Source organism: Triticum aestivum, chromosome 2A (assembly GCF_018294505.1).
Source record: "Triticum aestivum cultivar Chinese Spring chromosome 2A, IWGSC CS RefSeq v2.1, whole genome shotgun sequence".
Taxonomy (NCBI): Eukaryota; Viridiplantae; Streptophyta; class Magnoliopsida; order Poales; family Poaceae; genus Triticum; species Triticum aestivum.
Window position 1 is genome coordinate 589,581,501 of NC_057797.1, and position 12,447 is coordinate 589,593,947.

The 12,447-nt window shown below is 42.9% G+C and overlaps 1 protein-coding gene across 3 annotated transcripts; it reads right to left on the minus strand.

Annotated features, from left to right (window-relative positions):
• Positions 1–1,737: 1,737 nt before the first annotated feature.
• Positions 1,738–12,163, minus strand: LOC123189603 (diacylglycerol lipase-beta). 3 transcript variants are annotated; one of them, XM_044602056.1, is made up of 13 exons: positions 11,495–12,162; positions 10,180–10,318; positions 9,605–9,824; positions 9,418–9,518; positions 8,529–8,650; positions 8,363–8,454; positions 7,214–7,319; positions 6,621–6,775; positions 5,282–5,400; positions 4,649–4,794; positions 3,963–4,060; positions 3,274–3,840; positions 1,738–2,335 (listed from the first exon to the last, which is right to left on the minus strand). In XM_044602056.1, the coding sequence occupies exons 1-13, from the start codon at positions 11,987–11,989 to the stop codon at positions 2,248–2,250; spliced, it is 2,448 nt and encodes an 815-aa protein (XP_044457991.1). In that variant the 5' UTR covers positions 11,990–12,162; the 3' UTR covers positions 1,738–2,247. The 3 variants fall into 3 exon arrangements, with proteins under 3 accessions (XP_044457991.1, XP_044457990.1, XP_044457992.1); XM_044602055.1 differs by having other exon boundaries at positions 5,282–5,403; XM_044602057.1 differs by lacking the exon at positions 1,738–2,335 and having other exon boundaries at positions 3,270–3,840; positions 5,282–5,403; positions 11,495–12,163.
• Between the last annotated feature and the right edge of the window lie 284 nt (positions 12,164–12,447).

A 12,447-nucleotide genomic window follows, 5' to 3' on the forward strand; every position in this document is an offset into this window, starting at 1 on the left:
ATAGCATGCACGCGACGCGTTGGCTGGTGCTGGTCCTGATCCGGATTCGGTGCCTGATTAACCATGCCCATCAGCCTACGCACGAACGGAGGCCGAATCACAATCAGGCGGCACTCATTCATTCGTGTCTCGGTCGGTGCCGCTTCCCGCCAACTTTGGAGGTGTTAATTTGAGGAGAGCAACGGGCCGCACTGTGCGTGCGTGCGGCGCCAAGAACCCAAGATTGTTCCATCCTCTGAATGATTAGCAGCCGGTCGGTCGTTCCCTTTTCTTCCGAATGGTCGGCGGTGGTGGCTTGCGTGACTCAGCCACTTTGGGCCACTGATTGCCCGGGCAGCGGTGCATGTGAGGCGAACCAGTTAAACGAGCCACTAGAGGTGGATTCCTTGGAGCATCTGCCATGGTGTTTAACTTGGACGACTCAGCCACTTTGGAGGCGTGTGCAATTCGAGAGGGGTTTTCCTTGGCCATGGATTTGAACCTAGACGGAATATGTATGGCGTCTGATTGCAAGGGGGTGGCTGAAGAGATTAAGAAGGGAAGTGCAGCTACTTATGGCGCAATCATTCGGGAGATCAAGCAACAAATTTCTTCTTTTACTTCTTGTAATATAGATCATGAGTTTAGGAGCTCAAATGTTGAAGCCCACAACTTAGCGAAACATGCTTTAACACTTGGACTTGACCGTCATGTTTGATTAGGCCAGCCCAATGGGATTCCTTTCGTCCTTGTAAACATTATGACGGCTGAATAAAAGTTTCGCGAGGTTGTCTAAAAAAAAAGTTAAACAAGCCACTCACCAGTGACTCAGCGACTGACCACACCGTCAGTCCTACCCCAAAGCGTATCGCAAGTACTGCTCGGATCCTGAAGCCATATGTGCGGATCACCAAGCATAAAAAGAGCACATGGTGGGCGTCCGCGCGCTGTAATGCACAGCCATGCTGATGCATGGTTCAATGTCGAACTGGGAGGCTACTCATTCCGATGGTTCCCTTGTTGCAGCAACTCGCCCTTCCGTAGGGCGGGCGGGCGTGCGTGCGCTGTCATTTGGCACGGCGCATTCACGAGGCTGCCGCCGCCGCACGTTCCATGTTCCGTTTCCACCAGGGCAACGGCGGGACAGGTCATTGCCGGGCCAACCTTGTCCCTCAATTCCGTTGCTGAACTAACTAACAAGCACTGTGGCGGTCTGAGTGTGCATGCATGGCATCGATCGTGCGTCTGTACGTTCATTTAAAGAGGGACGTACGATTGCACAGAGCAACAACATGAGATAAGTCTGCAAGTCACAGTTTGATGTTTAAAGTACACGAGTGAAACAAGGTTAATTAATTAATGGGGACAAATCGATCAGCGGTAAGTATTCACGATACTTAAGATGGCATCCAAGCAACTAAAGGACAACCGATACTTAAGATGGCATCCAAGCAACTAAAGGACAACCGACATAAAAGATTTGTGATCCTTCGTCCAAATATAAATATAGGTTCTCCTTTTCGATTACTGGCAGATAAAGCAAGTATGCAATGGAAGCGCCCTGATTAATGTCTCTGAAGATGAAGTACGTTACGTACATATTCGATGGATACTGCATACTCCCTCCATTCCAAAATAAGTGTCACTGATTTAGTACAACTTTAGTAACATCTTACTTGCTTTGGCCATGAAACATCACAAGAAATCCGCAACACATCTTCTGGGAAGAGAAAGTATCTGCAAACTGACAAATGCTCGGCGACAGAACTGTCAGAGTGTTTTATTAACCTCTAGGTTAAAACAACCACATTTTTATTGTCACTTGTTAGTCGGTAAATCTAGCTATCTCTGCTGTGTAAATATGTACATGTTGGCATGAATTGAAAAAATGGATATGAACAAGCAGGCGCTGCTGCAAAAAAAAATGAATGAGAACAATCAGGTGCTAGCAAGGCACCACCGATCAATGCAGCACCCTGCCAGTGCAAGTAGATAAGTAGAGGATATTGTTGATTGATGTGTTGTATTGCTGTGCATGAAGTCATCAGATTTCCTTTCAGCCAGAGAGTACATCACCGTTTGGTGCATGCCCATGCCCAGGCAGTCTGGCAGTGTCAATAAGCTCAGCAAAATGTTAGAGCGGAACCATCGCCAGACATATATCTTGTATACAGAGAAATAGCTGCAGGTTATAAAAACATGATTGCAGCATAGGATGACTTGTTCCTCAAATAGTCTTCGAGCATGGATGGCAAATTTTTGCCCTGGTCAGACTAAATGTTGTACAGATGAATCAGAATTAGCTAAACGCTGTGACGGTTGGCCTTCCAGAATTCTCTGCATAGCAAACCGACACCTGGTTCCAAAAGCATGAGATGTTAGCGTAAATTCAGGCGAATAAATCAGTGCGGATGCATAGCAACTGAGTTTGCAGCCTTTAAATGCAGCTAAGGAAAAAAAAGGTGAAGTATGGTTTCAAAAGCATAAGATGTTAGTGTAACTTTAGGCAAATAAATCAGTGCAGATGCATAGCAACTGAGTTTGCAGCCTTTAAATGCAGCTAAGGAAAAAGGGTGAAGTATGGTGTAAGCAAAGCTGTGCACTTCAATTGTCAGCAGTTGTTAAACATGTTGCTTCTAGTCCTAACAAACTCCAATGCCGCCTTTTGCCTAAGGGAAAAACTATCCAATGAGATGAGCTTAGAAACACATGTATCTGTTACTCGGACCTAGTAGCATATTTGACATGAGAGAGCAATGGCTTTGAATTTGACATGAGACAGAATGTAATACCCTCCATCAGAAATTTGCTCTAAGACCCACCCCAGGCACGGCCTACACACGCATAGCACCGCCCTTCATCTTGTGCACTTGCTTCTCATCAGAAAAGGTTAGCCCAGTAGTGCTGCTACAATTTGGGCCAACTAACGTCACATGCTAGTGCAATTCAATCTGTACTGGCAAGTTGGTACAATAAAAGGGCCAAGGTGTCAGTGTTATTTGACTGAGACACGGGTCTAACAAACATGCATCCGATTCAGATGCATATTTGACACGACAGTGTAATGGGACCTGACTATGGTTTTATGGCCTTTTCGTTGAAAGTTATGTCATTTCTATGGATAATGGTCTGTGTATGCTATATCCTCCCTGAGAAAGGTAGTAACAGTCCAATTACTAGGTACAAAGCATTTGCTACTATATCAGGTATGACTGTAAGAGGTTAATGGCTTTACTAAACTGCCTGCAGTGCACAGTCTTAGCTGTAGTTCGTTAAAAACAATTTCAGTTTTACCTCCATGGTAAGTGATCCATGAACATAGAAGGAGTAACAGCAATATCCCTGAAGTTCTCTCTTTTCGCAAAAACAGCTTTATATGGTTGTTCAGCTTCCTGAGGGTTCCAGCATTTCCAAAGAGGAAAGAGGCTTCTTCTGTTCCGCACCACATGAATAATTAAGCCTGCAAGAAACATCTCTCGAGACTCAACAAGTATTTCCCCAGAAGATGTCTGAGCCTCTTCCAAACCGGAATCATGCCCATCAAGTGGAATCCTCCGGACATCCTGATCAATTTGTAGGCTTCGATAGCTTCTGGGCTCGTCTATGGATGAACTGGGTCCATTGTAAGCACCAAAGCCATTTTGCAAATCTTGAAGGTCTGGCTCAGTATTGCATAATGCATCCTGGTGTGTAGACCGCCTTTCATGATACTTGTTTGCATTCAAAATTCTGCGAGCAAGTTTTTGTATCATTGCTGTATCATCTGGAGAGTTATCTGAAAGACTACTTATTGCAGCAGATCGTAGCCTGAGGATTGAGTTGATTGAAAGGCGAGAAGAAAATTCGTCGTTGTTTACAATGCTGCAAGGAAGAGGAAACAATCAGCTAAAGATGCTAATAAACCTTGTTAAGAGGACATCACATCAAGGATGGAAGTTCCATGGATAAATCAGGCTACAAAACAGCTTCCAGTTTACTCTTACGTGGTAACAAACTGTGAACAGGCTTCAGCTATTGTCAAATCCACACAAGGAAGTGGGCCATAAGCATACACATGCACATCTGGGTATCTGCCAAAAAGCTGTCCAAGAACAAGTTAAGCTTTGAAAAGCCACTGATCAGCATCTACAGGTAGGATATAAAACAGATCATGAACAGAGGTACTCCCTCCGTTTTTATTTACTCCGCATATTAGAGTTGACTGAAGTCAAACTTTATAAAGTTTGACCAAATTTATAGAAAAGAATATAAATATTTAGCACAACAAATCTATATGAAGTGGAAGTACATTCAACAATGAATCTAATGGTATTGATTTGTTATTGTATATGTTAATATTTTTGTCTATAAACTTTGTCAAAGTTTGTAAAGCTTGACTTTGACCAAAACTAATATGCGGAGTAAATAAAAACGGAGGGAGTAGAAAACAGCAAGTGAAATCATATGTGTTGATCAAAGATTTATATGCATATAAAGTTTCGTCATTAAGTAACCGAGAGCTTAATTCGCCTAACAGGAGTACCCTGGTGGGTGGAGTGACACAACTGCATGGTCACCATTGGGCTACAGTTCAGTTCCCAGGAAGTTAAAATAAGAATGACAGTGGAAAAGGAATATAATTAACAAAAAATGTGTACGCAAATAATAGTGACGGTCCAACATGTCTTACCATCATTCCTAGGACTGTAGCAACAGCACCTCCTAAAGAATGTCCAACAAGACGAATTTTATATCCATGACACTCACTGCCCTCCTGGACTAGCATAGACAGAAATCCAAGTTTTTTGGAGGACGTGTTTTCTGAGTTGCCATTATCTAAGAGAGAGAGAACAGATTAATCACCACAAATATTCTTTCACGTAAAGTGGTCAATAAATACACATATTGCATCTAGTCTTCCAATCCCAGGTGATAGTTTGGTAAAAACGAAATCAAATGTAACGAGCAGTATAGTTATGTTGCAAACCAAATCAAATAATGATACAGAAGAAAATTAAAAATACTACTATTAGCCAATAACAATTGGATGGCATGGTTCCAAAATTAGTACTCCCCCCGATCCATATTACTTGTCGGAGATTTAGTACAACTTTAAAGTTAGCATACTTTTTGTACCAGCACTGTACCCAGCATGTTTAAGCATAGTATAGTTAATACAGTGAAATATACTGAAACATGCAGTATATAAGATTACAAGGTATTTACAGAAAGCAGACACGAGCATGATTAAGCCATTTCAGATACCGGAACTTGAATTGCTGGACTAAACTAAGTTATAAACATTTTATTTGAAAAAACAAACCTCCTGTGCAGTTGTTGAGTTGCATGAAAAGCTCCCGAGCAGCCTCTACAATACCACCATGTCCATAGTGCGGGAATGTAGAAATAACTCTCTCCCTCATAGTTACAGGCAATAGTTCACTACTGAAGATAAAAATTAGCAAAGTTGAAAAACAAAAGGGGTTGTGGATACGGGATATCACCCTAGTCCACTTAAATGGTCTCAAACCTCTAAGTTGGCTCCTCAACTCTATTCAACTTATTCTTTGCATCAGTTTCTCTACTGAAATATAATTCCACACTAAGTCACTAAGTCCAATTATCTGATTTACCTTACCATACCACGAGCTTACGGGCAGCATTATGGACTACGGCAATCATGATGTTTCAAAGCGCTACATGAGCCTTTTCACCAAAATTTCACTGCTACAGTAACTGTATTTTATCATAAACCCTAATAATATATTAATCTAAAGCACCACAATATCCATTTTGTTTAACTGTGCAAACAACCAGCTATGCAATAGTTGGGAAGCTGGTAATGATGGAAAAGTATGTGAAATTAAAAAATAAATTTGTATAGAATGAAAAAGGAGTTCAACGATCAAAATCAATAAAATTAAAATTCTTGGACCAAATTTTACGTTTATAAAAATTTAGATACTAATCCTATGTGCTATGGCAACCAATCTCCAAAGCTGAGGCTACAAACACTAGCCACAGCCTACACATTAAGGGAAAATTGGCTATGGGACACTTATTTTGTGGCAACTGCTCAGTACCACTGCAAAATCCGGGTTAATTACCAGAGCACACAGGAATCACTCAAACATTATTTCTTGAGCTAATAGGAGAGGGAACACACGTGAAAAGTCTATGTTGCCTTTTGGTTCAGGATATGGTCCAACTTATTTTCCTTTGCTCTGTTCATGGTCTGACCGGGTCCTTCATTCTTTCATTCATTTTACAATTGTGCGCCAAGATTAGCCATTGTTTTAACGCATCTGGTTCATCATTTTTTATTCAAATACTCCTCCATTATGTAAGGCTATCAGAGTTCAACCTTACAAATTAAGGACGCCACAACCTAACAAGTTCAAACATCACATAATGTGGATTTATTCAACATGGCTAAAATTGGTGCACAGTGCAAAATGGAAAAAAAAACAAAGGTCTAGCAGCACCATGTATGGAGCAAAGGAGCAATAAACTGGAGCATGTCTTTGAACCAAAAGGCAAAATAGACCTTTCACATGTGTTCTCTCAGAGCAGGTGGTCACAATGTAAACAAACTATTTTGAACACTATAATTAGAAATGGATAAGTAAGAACAGAATAGGTGGCTATTAAGACGAACGTACTTTACTAGTCCATCCAAATCTTCCATAGTGAAAGCACATTCTCTGCATAGTCCATCGGTTATGAGATCCTCTGGTGTCTCTGTCCCACGCACCCCAATAAGAACAGTTTTTTTGTCATGGAGGACCACAACAAAGTAAGCAGCTTCACGCTTGCTCTGCATCGTTGAAAAAAGGTGATCATCAGATACTCCTAAAAGATTTCAACGCGTTATTTTCTCTGCCACATTTTTAACTGTGCCATGATGCCTTGCTTGAAGTGAATCAGTCTTATGAAAAATTCAGCACATAATGGCAAACACAATGGATCATTCAGACCAATTTCAGGTTCTCAGCTACTCAGGGTAGTTAGATGATGTATATTAGACTATTAGTATGCTCTAAAAGGACGAATCAATCCCCAAAAAATCACAAAAAACAACCACCAATTATAAGCAGAATACAGAAACTGGTCGCCAAGGGTCAGCTAAATGTAAATGAGTGCAAAATGAAAAGAGGTGTCAGCAGAGAAACATAGATTATATTACCAATGCTATTTGTAAATGGTTAAAATAATTACGCCATCCCACTTTTATTCGACATCAATATGGCATTACCTGACGAACACGGCCTCGAACAAGTGCTGTAGGTGCTATATTAACAAATCTAAGGAAAGCTGCAGCATGCCCTCGCCACCAGTTATCACCATCAAGTGCAGGACGCCTGAACAGAGATTGGTATGTAGTAACTGTTATGTAAGTAACGAACAGCATGAACTGTTCTGCTTTTAGGGAAATACCACAGATCAACAAATCACGAAGATGTGCATACAACATTGATTTAGATTAAGAACGCTAGTGTATAACAAGAATTTTCTACTTCAGACCAGTGAGGACAAAGAGAACAGTACAATTTAGCTTAATTCACTAAGGATCTGTTTGGATGTCAGAACTGAACTGGGTTTGGAGAAATGGAGGTCCAATGCAATTTCAAGAAGATATCAAATGGGTTCGCAAATCAAATTATCTGTTTAGTCAGTATGGAAACAAGAGTACAGAAATGGAGTACCATCCAAATCCAAATCATGTTTGGCTGCCAAAGAAATGGAATGGAATCACACAGGCGGCTAAGTCTTGGATGCTAGCTGGGTCACACACGTGCTGACGTCCTTGGCCTGCCAAACACGGACAACCACACATCCTGCTCAACGTTGTGTGGTGCACCAGGGATATCACGGCGTGGCCGCCGCTGTCTGGCATGGAGCACATTCGCCAGAGATTAGGGGAAGCAGCACCTAGTCACTGGCGGCGACGATGGGCAAGGACCCCACGGTGGTGGCACAGTCGACAGCAGTGGTGGGCAAAAAAGGGCAACGACCGCTGAATGCCAGCGGCGGCGGTGGGCAAGGATGCCCAGTCAGCCGGGAACCCATGGTGGTCGTGGCCTTCGAGGTTTGAGTGCCTGAAACAGTGAAACCTGATTCTGCAAGATCCAGAGGGCGACGACTCTATGGGAGAGACCTCACCTCACCCAGTTATGTTCCAGTTCCAAATTCCAACAGCATTCAAACATCTGATATTTGAAAGACACAATTCCAGTTCCCAATTTCATAGCTCAGTTCTAACATCCAATTGGGGTTGTCAGTTATTGTCCTCTTTCGGATTTTTCCAGATAAAGTTGCCGAAAATAAGATCACAAAGTAATAACAGAAAACGAGGGAAGTTTGAGAATCAACAGACAACTGAGAAAAGACATGGTAAATATACCTTAGGCGCGCCCATGGAGTTAAAACGCCTTGTCGATAAACCCATGCGCATGGAAACAAAATGGGGTTTCTTCCGACATCAAGAAGTGGCCCCTACAATTATACCTTTCCATGTCATACAAAGCAGGCATGCATAGGAAATATGTCCCAGTTAGATAGTGTCCAACCGTGTAACATGCTTCAGCAAAAGGATGGAGAACAGCAGCTTCTCGCATAAGCTTATGAGGTGCCTCCACAAGGTCAGTTTGCAAATCAGGAAAATTCCCATGCTTCTGCAATAGAGCAAGCCCTATAATACATACCATAGAAGAGATCTTTATTATACTGTTAATACTAATGGAGCACATAATATAATACTAGGGGTAAATCCATGTCCTTTTGGACTTACCCATCTATGGTTAATAGCAAGGGAGCTGCCTAGCCTAACCAGTATAAGAAGGCAACTACTTGAATTAGGAGACAGGAGAAAAGGGTGACCATGGAGCTACAGTCTGAGCATCATTTTCTTCTGGTATTCTTTCTGAAATGTTACAGGTTTTACATTTTCTATCAAGTAAATGGCACCAAGCCCACCTGTACTCTGTGTAGAAAACAAATTGCAGCCAACTTCAAATATATGCAATTACAATATTATCATTTGTGTATTCTAAATTTGTGCAACAAAGTCACCATCATCTGAAATACAAAGTTAAAGTCTTATATATGTCTGACCAAAGCTCGATTACTTATAAGAACATTTTCTCCTCCAGTTTTCTGGGTCAAGGGATAGGAATTAAAAATATTCAAGTTATTTGGTTTTATATAGAAGTCGTGTTTTTGAGGTGGAAGTGGACACTGGACAGATTGCACACACTTAAAGTGCATACTGCAAACAGATGATTACCAAAAGGTGAATTATATGTTGGATTATGGTAGTAGAACTTATATATTCTTTACTGGATGAAGTACTGATATGGCTATGCACATCTTTGGGCAGGTAGATATCAAACTTTCAGTGTATTCATGCACATCTTTGAACATATATTTGATATGAAATTACCAAGACGGAGAGCCAACCTGCTAACAGTTCCAAATGGCCAGTCCCAGAAGCACGATATGCAACCAATTCACCCAGAAGTCTTGCCACAGAATATACCTCATCTTCTTCCAATACGGCTCTAAATCAGCACATAAGAGGAACTAGAGTAAACAGATATATTAATATTGAAACCTCACAGTGTAAAATGACTGGATATAGACTTACAGATACTTTGCACGTCCTAGGCAGCACAAAGCCTCACGAATTCCATGATCAAACACTTCCCTGTAATGAGCTTTCCATGCCATATCATGTGTCGCATAGAATGATCGCCATCTCAATACATCAGAACCCGTGAAGCACTGAAGGACGACCACAACCCAGGAAAGGATAAGAAACAAAGCAATTAATGCTCGTCTGGAGACCAGCTCAGCTCCATCCTGTCCTAGATTACAAGCAAGGCAAACTAATTATTGGAGCACAAGATAGACATATGGAAGCAAAGAAACATTAGGCAAGTGGACGCTGAATAAAATACAAGTCCTCAAAATGCATAATTTACTAATATTAATTCAGTATATTCACATTGACACCAGGTGCAACAAAAAGTAGGTAGCATGCCCTTCGTACTTGTTCAACTAAAAAAACCATCTAGAAAATCCAAAGAAATATATTCAACAAATGTTTTATATGAACAAGGTTTACTTGGTACTGAGCTTATAGCAAACAATGTCTTGAAAGGGCAAGATTCAAAGCTAGAATATACAACTGATAAGTGGTATCAACCAACTCAAACATACCAAAGAAACAGGACGTGGGTTTTCTTTCGTTGGGAAGATCTCTCACAATGACAAACATGAGATAAATTGCCCCAACCAGCTGCAATGCACCAACAGCCATACCAAATCTAGTCCACCACAACCAGCGTTTATACCTCACCTGTTCAGCAAAATGGAAGTAGCAATGTGATAAATAGGTACAAAATATACTCTTCTCGGATCAAATTCAAGTTAAACAACCACATTTTAATAAATGTTCATATCCTGTCATTAATCTGTTTACTTATTTTCTTAATTCCTTTAGCCCATCTTTTTCGTCCCTTCATATCCGCCCTATTATCCCCGACAGAGTGTAAACATGGAAAACTGAATATAAATACTTAGATAATTCATTGACAAGCCTCAACATGGAATGCTCAATCTGTTAGCATTGCTCTGGAAGAGTTTGGTGGGAAAACATGTTAACAACGCGATCACGAGTGAATTATGATCCATAAGGTGTAGACAAATGTGGTTAGTTTGCTGTGCATTTTGAGACAAAATACCACTTGCACTAAGTACTAACCCTAATAACAACGAAAGCTACCTCCCAATCAATAGAGCAACAAAACCAATTAGATGCAGAGGGTATCAATCCCATTAGAGGGGCTTAGGGAAATCCCAGTTGGCGATCAAATATGGTAGCGTGCAGCAGCAATGAGCTTGAACTAAATTAGCACCAGAGCTGGACATGGATGGATTAAAAAAATAAGTTAGCCCTGATTGACAAGACAAATGAATCTACATAATCTTGTGCGCTTGTGTTCGACAACAAAGTTGGGTACCACAATCGTCAATGATATCTTATCATTCATCAAGAGCATTTCAAACTTACTTGTCCTATCAAACTTGTGCATCAAATCAAGTTTTTAACAGACTGTAAGTTCAACTAAAGCCACAAACTGCAACCTCATTATTGTCTAGTTTTGATCACTAGAGGAATACTACCAGACTGTAAGCTCATTCAAAGCCACACCATCATAGCAGCATTGCCAGCTGATATCTTCCATCAATTACACCACAATTGCATCAAACCCACCTTACAAATCACAACTAAGCTAGTAATTCATAACAATGACCGGAGCAACTGAAACGATCCTCAACCATAACCACTCACAGATGCATAGAAACCCCAAGGGCCTGCGTTTTAAGCAATCGAAATCTAAGTAAAATCACCCGAAGGAATAATCCAACCTGGAATGCACCTACCGGAGAGGATCCTACTTTTGCGGGGCCACCCACCAGAAAGGTCAAATCTACCAAACCAGCAACAGGAGCTTGATTGATTGAGCCTCACCCTGATCTCGTGGCGGGCCACGGCGTCCTCGGCAACGGAGGCGGCGGCCTCGTCGAGGTGGCGGCGAGCAATGGCATCCGCGGTGGCGTGCTGGGCCCGCGCGGCGCCGAGCATGGCGAGCACCCGGACGGCGGCCATGGCGGGCACGGCGGCGAGCGCGAGCCCCCAGCCGCAGCCGGGCGGGAGCGCGGCGTCGATGAGGTAGAGGCCGAGCAGCAGCACCGCGCAGTTGAGGCCGCCGACGAGGAACGAGACGACCCGCACCATGCCGACATGGAAGGAGGTGGCCCCGGCGCCGGCCGACGCCGCCGCCGCGGGGGCCGCGGACTGGCCGGCGCCGGCCATGGCGGGCCTCCGTCGGTCGGGCGGCGGCGGCGGGGAGGAGCGGCGGCGGGGGAGGGGGAGGAGGAGGAGGCGGCGGATTGGGAGGAGGAGCTGGGCGGGAGGGGTGGCTGCGGGCCCGCGGCAGGGGAGGAGCGGCTTTCTAGACATCATCCGGCCGCGGCGGCCATGGAAAGCGGGGGTCGCGGGTGGTTGGGGACGGAAATAGAAACCGGGAGACGGGGGGAAAGAGTCGGCCTCCGCCTGCTGAATTGCCAGTTCGTTCCGGGGACGTTTCCGAGGTTGAGGTTGAGCTGAGCTGACGATTGTTGCTGACTGGCAGTTAGTTGCTTCAGAATTTCTTTTTCTGCCGTTTTATAGCTGGACTTTTGGAGTTGGTGGAGATCACAGACTCATGATCTGTGAGCAGGACCACCACCATGCGTGCAATGGAAGAAACGATTTCTATGATCTTTTTCTCAAACACACACCCAAATACTTTTTTTAGTCAAACACACACTCAAATACATGTCGTTGTGAATTAGGGAAAAAATGTTAACTACGTGTTTGGTAGGATGCATGAGGCCCAACCAAGCCGCGTGAATCCGGCCGAAGAAGAGAACAACATTGAT

What these genes read in the sequence shown, in the direction of transcription:
- LOC123189603 (XM_044602055.1), bottom strand. Translation starts at nt 11,989, where the DNA reads ATGATGTCTAGAAAGCCGCTCCTCCCCTGCCGCGGGCCCGCAGCCACC. An exon ending in CCATTTGGAACTGTTAGCAG is followed by an intron (nt 8,651 to 9,417) that starts GTTGGCTCTCCG and finishes TATGTATTATAG; the next exon opens with GGCTTGCTCTATTGCAGAAG. An exon ending in GATTTGGATGGACTAGTAAA is followed by an intron (nt 5,404 to 6,620) that starts GTACGTTCGTCT and finishes TTTTATCTTCAG; the next exon opens with TAGTGAACTATTGCCTGTAA.